This window comes from Thamnophis sirtalis, unplaced genomic scaffold (assembly GCF_051295495.1).
Source record: "Thamnophis sirtalis isolate CommonGarterSnake01/CBP01778 unplaced genomic scaffold, rThaSir2_p1.2 scaffold_7, whole genome shotgun sequence".
NCBI lineage: Eukaryota > Metazoa > Chordata > Lepidosauria > Squamata > Natricidae > Thamnophis > Thamnophis sirtalis.
The window spans coordinates 33,073,029-33,084,552 of NW_028261387.1; the positions used below are offsets into that span (position 1 = coordinate 33,073,029).

Here is an 11,524-nt window from a genome sequence, read left to right on the forward strand (position 1 = left end):
TAGGCTCTGATAAAGGCTCTCATTTACTGGCCCTCCAGCGGCGCTCTAGGCGTCTCTTTTGGCGCTTCATCTCCCGGAGTTCCTCAGTAAACCAAGGGGCCCTCCTGGATCCGCTGCCTCGGAGAGGTCGCAAAGGCGCAATCTGGTTTAGAGCCCCCGCCGCCGCTGTATTCCAAGCAGCGACTAAGGACTCCACCGGATTGTGGGCGATAGTGTCAGGTATTTCTCCAAGCGCCGTCTGAAATCCCATAGGGTCCATCAGGTGCGTCCATCAGATGCTCAGTAGAAGTAATCTCTTACTTCTTCCAATGAAATTATTATAATAATTAATGAACACATTTCCCAAAACCCAGATTAAAACCAGATAGGTTGAATATAAGACAAATGTTCTTAGTGATTAGACCAAGAAATCTAGCTCTCTTCTTCACTTAACGTTCAATTGGTCCCTTTAACTGTAATTGGTAATGGCTTACACAACAGCCCAATCTTCTTTCTCTAAGAAGAGGCATTATTTGTATCAGTGGCAAGACTAGTGTAAAATTCCCACAAAAATGAAAGTCTGTGTGGACTGTGAAATTTGGAGATCCAAAATCTCTTCCACTGAATTCTTTATTTTAATTCCTGCTTTTTGATACGGGAGAGGTGACATCTTTGCTAAGAGGGAGTTGTGAAATCAGACTTCTCTGAGATTGAAATCTCACTTTTTCGTCAGAAGGGGGATTTATATTATTGTTGCTGAAATGTCATAATTTCTAAGAAACTACAGCTGGCAATCTGTGCTTGAAGCAATTATGGATATTATGAGATTATTTTGTCTCAATGATAGTAGTGTAGAAGCAATAGATAATGTTTATTGAGACTCAGTGAAAGAATGGAAATTGTTGAAAATGTCCTAAATCTCCCCATTTCTAGCACTTTAGCCATCAAGCCTCACTACTTTAGCATTAATTGACTGCATTCCCCCCCTCCCCCCAAAAAAACTGCCGACATTCACTAAAAACAATAAAAATAAAAATTGTCCAGGTTTTATTGGGATAATATGTAAACTGGAAAAATATTGTCTGTGTGATAAATGCTGTGTGGAGAAAGAGAATTGTGCTTTCAAAGTCAGACTGCTTGTGTTGTGTTCCTGAATTGCAGATATATGGGGACACGAACAAACAGACAGAACCAAAAACAGAGGGATCAGTGTGGTTTGGAATATGAGGACTGATCCCTTTCCTCTTCTGCTGTAGTTTTGAAAGCTAACTGCATTGACCATCTGGCCGGAAAGGTCTTCACAAGCAGTAGTCTTCTTGCTTCCCACTCCAGCACAGAAAAATCTCTGAATTGGGGCCAATATATTTTTCCATGGAAATGTATACACCTAAACACAGCGCACCCATTGTTCATCTTAACTCTGAAGCTGCCCATGGCTTTGGAGCTGAGAATTACCCTTTGTTCTTTCTGATTAGCAAGAAAGAAAAGGGGGTTTTGTGTAAAAAAGAATCACAGTGTTCTATTTTTTGTTTGCTTCTCCTTCACTCAAACATAATTTGTAATGCAGAATGATGCAAATTATTGTAGCCAATGGTTAAGACGACAAACGCTCTGATATTAAAACGGCACAAATTTGTCAGCAACAGTTTGCTGTCATAGTTCAGTTTAACAGTGACTGAGTTGTTGTTTGCAAGCGTTTACCTACTGATTACACTGGATGGATCTGAAAAACCAGAAGCTCAATACAAGCTTCCTATTTTGAAAAACAGATAGGAGATGAAACATTTTAAACTGCTGGTACACCTACCGGTATTAATATATCAAGGATTTTCAATTCATATCTCATAGTTCTATAACAATTAGAATTTATTTATTTGGGTTCTTGTGGGGAAAATAGGAGAAAAAAGGTCTGTTGGATATGTTCGCTGCCTTGAGTTACACTATATTGCCAAAAGTATTCGCTCACCTGCCTTTACTCACACATGAACTAACTGTAAGTGGCCTCCCATTCCTAATCCATAGGGTTCAATATGACGTTGGTCCACTCTTAGCAACTATAACAGCTTCAACTCTTCTGGGAAGGCTGTCCACAAGGTTTAGGAGTGTGTTTATGGGAATTTTGGACCACTCTTCCAGAAGTGCATTTGTGAGGTCACACACTGATGTTGGACAAGAAGGCCTGGCTCTCAGTCTCCACTCTAATTCATCCCAAAGGTGTTCTATCGTGTTGAGGTCAGGACTCTGTGCAGGCCAGTCAAGTTCATCCACACCAGACTCTGTCATCCATGTCTTTATGGACCTTGCTTTGTACACTGGTGCACAGTCATGTTGGAAGAGGAAGGGACCAGCTCCAAACTGTTCCCACAAAGTTGGGAGCATGGAATTGTCCAAAATGTTTTGGTATGCTGAAGCATTCAGAGTTTCTTTCACTGGAACTAAGGGGCCAAGCCCAGCTCCTGAAAAACAACCCCACACCATAATCCCCCCTCCACCAAACTTTACACTTGGCACAATGCAGTCAGACAACTACCGTTCTCCTGGCAACTGCCAAACCCAGACTCGTCCATCAGATTGCCAGATGGAGGTGTGATTCGTCACTCCAGAGGACGTGTCTCCACTGCTCTAGAATCCAGTGGTGCCATGCTTTACACCACTGCATCTGACGCTTTGCATTCCACTTGGTGATGTATGACTTGGATGCAGCTGCTTGGCCATGGAAACCCATTCCATGAAGCTCTGTGCACATTGTTCTTGAGCTAATCTGAAGGCCACATGACGTTTGGAGGTCTGTAGTGATTGACTCTGCAGAAAGTTGGCGACCTCTGCACTATGTGCCTCAGCATCCGCTGACCCCGCTTCGTCAGTTTACGTGGCCTACCACTTCGTGGCTGCGTTGCTGTCGTTCCCAAACACTTCCACGTTCTTATAATACAGTTGACAGTTGACTGTGGAATATTTAGGAACGAGGAATGTCACGACTGGATTTGTTGCACAGGTGGCATCCCATCACAGTTCCACACTAGAGTTCACTAAGCTCCTGAGAGCGACCCATTCTTTCACAAATGTTTGTAAAAAACAGCCTGCATGTCTAGGTACTTCATTTTATACCCCTGTGGCCATGGAAGTGATTGGAACACCTGATTCTGATTATTTGGATGGGTGAGCGAATACTTTGGGCAATATAGTGTATTTGTAAAAAGAATAAAGGAGTACAAATAAAATTTATTCAATTTGCATGGCCATGCATCTTAACAAATGACTGTGGGCAGTGAACAATCATAAAATAAATTGAAAACAATTCCCATCACAAATACAAAAGTTATAATGCATGGCAACTGAGCAGGATATCACAAGGCAGACACTAGCACAGCCAGAACTCAGAACCCTTCACACACTCAAGGCTGGGCATCAAACCAGATCTTTAGGGTCTTACAAAAGGCCAGCAGAGTCCAAGCTATTCTCATTTCTGGTAAGAGAATGTAATTGGCATGATTTATGGCAGAAAAGGCATACATCCTGGGCCGCAGCACTGGCACTTTTGGCTAATAGACTCAGATCATGTCCATCCTGCTGGATTTGTTGTGGAGAAACAAGCGGAGAAAGATAGTCCTTTAAGTAACCTAATCCCAAACCAAACTTTAAAGGTGACAACCTTTGAATTTCACTTGGGCACACATGGATAGCTAGTGTAACTTTCATGAAATAGTGGTGTTATTTATACCAAGTAGCCAACACTATTTACTACCTAGGCAGCTGTACTCTGCACCAATTTGACAGAGTTTGTTGCATAAATTCAGATCCAGGAAGCACACAAAGATAGCTGATTCAGCTGGATTCATTAACTTCTTTATATACATAAGAATAGATGAATAAATGTACAATACCAACATGTGGTTCTTCCAAGTAAACACAAGGCAGGAGAGTTGCAGGCAAACACAAGCAGTTAGCTTCATTTCAGCAGACAAGCCCAGACAGACTGCTAATTTACTTCTCAGAGCAGCAGACTGCTTTCTTAAGTTTGTTTCAATTCTCTGCACAGACTCAGATCTGTTTAAGCTCCCATTGACTTAGTTACTATGCCTATTCATTGGCTGACCTTATTCCCATGTCTATCCCAGTCATAAATATTTTAAAATTGCACCCTATTTAAAGTGCATTGCAGTAGTCCAAACGGGAGGCCACAAAGGCACGTGCAGCAATGAGCAGGGACTTATTCAATCATACACCTTTTAAAAAAATTCTTCCCAGTCCAATAATGTTTTTGTAAAAGATGGACAGATCTCTGTGCCCTTCAGCCAAATAACTTTTCAAAAGCTGAAGAGAATAGGATCATATATGGTGTGAAGCAAAATAAAGAAACCGATTGGGTCAGGCGGAAGAAAAACAACACCTTCAGGAGATCCTGCTGGGAGAGGGAATGGGCAGCAGCTCAGAATGCTGCTGTTTTTTCCATTCTGTACTTCCTTTCTCCTTTCTGATGACATGACCCAGAGGAAATATGGGCAGCCTTCCCATGCATAATAAGCAATGTATATTGGTAAAGGATTGGAAGGAATTCCAGAAGCTACGTTTTTCATGGTTTCCTTGCCTTGTAGGACACTGCTGATAATCCTTTTTTTTTCAATTTAGAAATAAGAGGAAAAATATTTAAATATATTTTCCGAATTCCAAATATAATCTCCTTGTGACCTATGAAAAATTTGTTCAGATATAAATAATAATAGTGCCCAATTGGATGTCTTCCTCCTGCCTGCCTGCCTCCCTTGTTTCCAAGGAAAAGGGATTTGCAAGTAGAGCTTATGTGTGTATGCGGCCATGATAGTAGTTTTTTCTCATTTAGAGAGAGACCAGCTGGCATTGCCATGACACATCATATGAGAGCATTGAAGAACAAAGGGAAGGAGAGAGTCTCTAACAGATAATTGGACCTAAGCCAAGAATGTCCAATGTTTCTTAAACACTTGAGCACACATACCACAGTATTTCCTAACCTTAACCAAAACTCCCTAGACAAAAAGAGTGGACAGGGACAGGGCAAAGCTACTTAAAAATATAATAATATTAAATGCAATCAGTGCAATTAATTCCCCCCCCCCCCCTATATTGCATTAGTAAGTTTTGAAGAGGTTCTGGAGTCTGCGGGGCTGCAAATTGTATATCCCTGTTCAAAGCCATGTAGGCTTTACAAAATCAAAAATTATTTGACAAACCAGAAACCCAATATAGCCTTTAGTGGGTGGGATGTGTTTTGTATTATCAATGTTCAGTGTTAGTTATATTCTATAACTACTTTTTAGATATGTCTATATGGAAAAGAAGAAATATATTTTATTTTTATACTTGCAAATTGGATCAAAATGAAACCGCATGTCCTATCAGATGTTTTAATTTGTTAATAAAAATATCTGAACAGTGAATTACTAAAATCAGTTATTGTGATATATACCACTATTTTGCACTATTTGTATTTATTTAATAGTCAGATTGATGCTACATTGCTTTCAAATACAAAGGCAAATTTGAAACTGAGTGTTTTCAGTTTAATTTATATTTCATTTTATTATTATAATTGTGCTTTTGAAAAGCATCTAGGCTATATAAGATAGACTAACTCCTGACAACTGTTAAAATTGTTGCCGGTCATGATGTTAGCAGAATTAATTGGAGGTCTATTTAGTTATGGCTAATAATTCTGAGAATCAAAAGGCTTTTGTTCAGGAACAAAATGCTTACCACCTGTGGCTGCATTTCTGCACTGTTCATAGAAGTAACCTCAAATAATGTTCATAAAGTGAAACCAGTTGTTTGAAGAATTTGCCTATCTTAAGAGCTACTCAAATTTATTTAACAGGTTCTCCAACAAAGCAAAATAACCAAGTCATCTTTGAAGAAACCTTTGAGAAAGATATTAAGGCATGGCAAATATCAGAATAAAATTCATATACGTTACAATACCATTTAATTTGTATGAGATATAATTGAGATGATATAAAATGTGGTACCCAAGCAAAATGGAACTTGATATTAAACATTAATGTTAACTATTTAGGCCTCAGTCAATCAGTGATAAATATTCATATTATCAAATAATGGAAGCTAGCCCAAAGCAAAGGTAAGGCAGAGTAGGAAATATGGGTTTATCCTTAATTGTAACATGATTGTCAATGGAATCTGTTTCATTATTAGACTGATCATATGCTCAGATGAATAGGGAAGAAAGGAGTAGGGATTCTATATTTAACTGCCCCATGTTTTATCTTTGGCTTTTATCTTTGTTTACCTGTGGTGTATGTATATATATGTATATGTGTGTGTATGTGTGTATGTGTGTATGTGTGTATGTGTGTATGTGTATGTGTATATGTATATGTATATGTATATGTATATGTGTGTGTATATATGTATGTATATGTATATGTATTTAGTGTCACAACCCCTGGTATGCCCAAATATGGGAGAAGGCCTATTGCTTCCATTCTCTGTCTATCGGCTCGTCACAAGAGACCATCCAGACAGAAAGCCAATATTTTTACTGTTGCCTTTGTTACATTTGTATTTATGCTGATAAATAAATAAAGGGAGACTAGTATAGATCTATTTCAAGCTATTCAGCTCTTATCAGCTAGCCATACCCTTAGCTTGAAATAGATCTATACTAGTCTCCCTTTATTTATTTATCAGCACAAATTATATATATATATATATATGTGTGTGTGTGTGTGTGTGTGTGTGTGTGTGTTTTATTTGTGCTGATAAATAAATAAAGGGAGACTAGTATAGATCTATTTCAAGCTATTTAGCTCTCATCAGCTAGCCATACCCTTACTGGGATTTGAACCTGGGCTATATTGCATACTAGGCATACTAGGCAGATATATATCTTTATATATATATATATATATATATATATATATATATATATATATATATATATATATATATATATATATATATATATATATATATATATATATACACATACACATACACACACACACACACACATATATATATATATGTGTGTGTGTGTGTGTGTGTGTGTGTGTTTTATTTGTGGTGATAAATAAATACACACACATACATACACATACATACATAGACATACATACATACATACCTGTGATATATATATATTCTAAAGCAAGACTTCTTGCCACATTTTATACATACATACATACATACATACATACATACATACATACAGACAGACAGACAGACAGACAGACAGACAGACAGACAGACAGACAGACATACATACATACATACATACATACATACATACATACATATATATATATATATATATATATATATTCGCAAGAAGTCTTGCTTTAGAAATTCTTAGTGGTTGCAGGCTTAAGAAAACAGCAGATTACATCCTCATTATTATTGCCACTTTGTTTTTTTGGTATTTCACAAGTTTCCTTATTTTCACAACCTTTTATAAGGCAGTTATTTTACCTTCTACATAAGGACATCATGTTGTGTCTAAACAGGCCTTCTGACTGATTCTTTATTATAGTCATGAAGGTCTTCTGCTGATTTATTCTTGTCCATGGGCTGGTTCAGGACATTTTGGTGTAGACCTAAGTATCATATTCTGCTACTTAATACACTCCAGTACTGTTCTGTCTAGTTCAGTGACTTTTTAAAATATGTTCATTTTCAGTTTTCAGCACTTTGTCAACTACTTTGTGACTGCCTCAGACAGTTCTACTAATTCCTCATGCATATTCTAAGTGGCTTGTACAAATCCAAGCCCTTTGCCACGGCTGGTACACAAAATTTGCATTAATACATGTAGGTTTATGTTTATGTTTATTGGATTTATATGTGTAAGCATATGAGGGTGCATAAATTTGGGAAATTTGACACCAAACTGATATGTTTTTCAGTGAATATAGTGGAGAATCTTTACAAAGGCCTGCCTATGGTCCTGCTAGTCATCCTTCGTCATCTTCAGCATCATCCTCCTCTTCTGCATTTCGTCCCGTAGTGCCATCCCGACAAATAGTGGAAAGACAACCACGAATGCTTGACTTCAGAGTGGAATACAGAGATCGAAATGTGGATGTGGTGCTTGAAGACAGTTCTACAGTTGGTAAGAAACTACTGAAGGGAAAAAAAACCAAGACCAAACTAAGTATCAAGTTTATCTACCAACTATAATATAAATATGTGTAAGAGCTGAAATTGGCAGAGCTCTAATAAGCCCAGGGAGAACTGATTTGTAAACACACAACAGGTGCATTCCGATCTCAAGCTTGGGAAAAGCAGCGCCAAAAGTCCATTGACTTGAAAGGGCAGGAGAAGTTTTATAATTTCACCCTGAGGGTGATCTCTGTGTGTTCTGTAATACCGAGGTGTTTGTTCACATGACATTTTTTTTTTCTGCAAGGAAGCAATTTATCTAGCTTTTGGTTGGTGGTTGGGGTGGTTTTTATGCTTTTAAAAATTGTTTATAGTGTTTTATTACGTGGCACGACAAAACCGCGCTCGATTAAAGCGCACCCGATTAAAGTGCGTCGCTGACGTCATCAACAGGGCGACAACAGTGAGCGCGGAGAAAGAAGGGCGCTTTAAATAGTGCTTTGAAAGCAAGCCGATTCAAGTTAGGTTTAGGGTTAGGTTTAGGGTTAGGTTAAGGGTTAGGGTTAGGTTTACGGTTAGGTTAAGGGTTAGGGTTAGGTTTAGGGTTAGGTTAAGGGTTAGGTTTAGGGTTAGGTTTAGGGTTAGGTTAAGGGTTAGGTTTAGGGTTAGGTTTAGGATTAGGTTTAGGGGGGTTAGGTTTAGGTTTAGGGGTTAATTTTAGGCTTAGCGTTTACAGCGTGCTTTTTTCTCTGCGCTGTTGTCGCGCTGTGATGACGTCAGCTACGCGGTTTCGTCGAGCGCCCTTTAGTCGAACGTGGTTTTGTGGTGGAATCTTTTATTACTGTCTGAGCTGGCCAGGTTATGTTAAAAAGATGGGCAGTTATATTAATCTTTTAAATAAATTAATAGCTCTACAGCTTTATCTTTTTGTTATCTAATTTCTGAAAGAGTAGAAATTTATTCAGCCATTCGTTATCTGAAGTCTGATATGTTTCTTTGGAGGGGAGGGAGGAGATCTATAAAAGCAGTACTGGTAAAATTAAAGTTAGTGTTAGTCTAGGAAAACAAGGACTAGGGAAAAACATGCTTGAGTTCTTTAAGTATATGAATTAATAATTGTATGATGGGACAAAATAATGATCAAAGTTACCAGAACCCAGGTTAATGCAGTGTATAATATCTCTGTTATACAGGTTAGAATCATAGAGCATGTATGCTTTTAAATTCAGTTTAAAGATTGCAAAATGTTGTGCTTGAAGTGGTGCCAGAATTAAGAGAAATATCATCTTGACAGAAAGAAAAGGGAATTCTGCCCTCATTATAAAGTCATCATGGAGTCATTGATTTACAAAATGTAGTGATTTCTATTAGGCTGTAAACTGTTCCATTACACTTTTCAGACAGAGTGTTTGTTGTGCTGGAATTAATGTTACGAATCGCAGCATCTAGTTTTCCTATCTATTAATCTCACATTACTTATATATTATTTTGCTTGCTAGGACAATTAGGTAGAAAGAAGATGTAACTTTATTACAGTGGTACCTTGGTGCTCAACTGCTTTGAAACTCATCGAATTTGGTACTCAACACATTTTGACTTGAAAAATTGTCCTGGTACTCATCGTTTTTTTGGTACTCAACACATAAGCTAGAACTTGTTAGTATCAGCTGCCTTGTGATTCAGTATAATTCCTTCTGGGAAAAATTTGTTTGGTATTCATTGGTTTTGGTACTCATCATGCCTCCCAGAACCAATTAACAATGAGTACCAAGATACCACTATGTTTGTTTAAAACAGTTTTGCCCACTCTGTATGATTAGTGATATCAAACAAATGTTTCCTTTTAAAATAAGTGTGTGTCTAGTTTATTCATATTTCACATTTCTGAACCATCCATCTCTGTCAAAGAGGGACTTTGGATCGGGTATTTAGTTTTAAAATGCAATAAAAAAACCATAGGCATATTGTGGCAAGCGTTTGCCCAGAACTGTTTAAAAAAAAGGGGGGGGGGAAAGAGTACCGTATGTAATATATAATCAAAGAGTGACACCTAGTGGCAAGTATATGTTTTATTTGCTAAGCAGGTACTTTATTTGTTTGGCTATTCACTTCATATCCATTGTTATGCTCAATTCTTCACTGGGTTGTGTCTTGTTTTTGAGATTGGTTGAAATTCAAGTTCTCAGTCTCAGTTTTGATTTCGCACAACTCCAAATGAGAAAATGATATTGATGTTTTTAAGATCACTTTAGCTGATAGATTAATAAGATGCTCATTTTTAATCAGGCAGGGGATTTTTATATTTTGAGAGATTTTTTTTAATAGAAGTCGATGATTAATTTTCTAGAAGTAGCAGGGTTTAAGAGACAATTGTGTTGACATGAATGAAAGGGTGAAATATGATACCTTCTGAAATATATGTATCATGTCAACAAGTTATGCATTTTTCCTTCTGAAAAAAGTTTTCCAGAGAACTATATAAAATATTGATATCTCTAGAGATTTTGCTCATAATTCCATAATCATCTGAAGTAGTTTTCTATATGTGGAAATATATTATAAAGAGAAAATATATATGAACATTAGTCACAGTATCTCTTTGGGGTTAAGCAGGTTATGTTGATTTATATGAAAAAAATAAATATATATTGAGATAAGGGTAAAAAAACCCCCACCAGACTGCATTCTATTTTGATGTCCTAAATTTCACTTTTTACTAAGCTAAGACCATACTTTCATTAGTGTTTCAATAGTGTTTTAATCCCTTCCATCTGTCTCTTGTTCAGAATCAATTCACACATTATACAGTGCTTGAAAATGGCTTTGAAGAAACTAATAAATTGTAGAGCTTAAAATCAAAACAGTAATTTTGATCTGGAAGAGAAATGGAAAGATTTTTAAGGAAAGAATTCTACTCTAATTTAGCCTTTAGCTCTGTTAACAGCAATCAAAACAGTTAATTAACATTCTATGTGAGTGATATTGAGGACCACATTTTAGTGATGGAACGGAATCCATTTATGTAGAAAAGTCAAGAGTCAGTCCTCACATACCTTCTTCAAACTTCTGAAATAGCAACTATGGGAAAGAAAGAATCTCATTGTGGAATATATCAAGGTGAAAAAGCATTTGGTCTCAATAAGTAGCTGTTAGCTAATATGGAAAATTAGTATTTATATTATGTGTAAATTTTAAACATTTCAAACAATTTAGGAAGGTTTTTAGAGCCCAAAGCATATATCCATGATGGTGAGGTGGCGCAGTTGGTAGAGTCCAGTACTGCAGGCCACTTCAGCTGACTGCTATCTGCAATTCAGCGGTTCAAATCTCACCGGCTCAGGGTTGACTCAGCCTTCCATCCTTCTGAGGTGGGTAAAATGAGGACCCAGATTGTGGGGGCGATATGCTGACTCTGTAAACCGCTTAGAGAGGGCTAAAAGCCCTATGAAGCGGT

At 37.4% G+C, this 11,524-nt stretch overlaps 1 protein-coding gene across 3 annotated transcripts in view; it reads left to right on the forward strand.

The window, feature by feature from the left end:
- The window catches only part of FAF1 (Fas associated factor 1), a 245,287-nt gene that overhangs the window by 40,021 nt on the left and 193,742 nt on the right, over positions 1-11,524 (forward strand). For all 3 annotated transcript variants that reach the window (XM_087719689.1, XM_087719688.1, XM_087719690.1), the window contains exon 4: positions 7,875-8,080. In XM_087719689.1, coding sequence (XP_087575815.1) covers positions 7,875-8,080 — 206 coding nt within the window. The remainder of the gene's footprint in view (positions 1-7,874; positions 8,081-11,524) is intronic.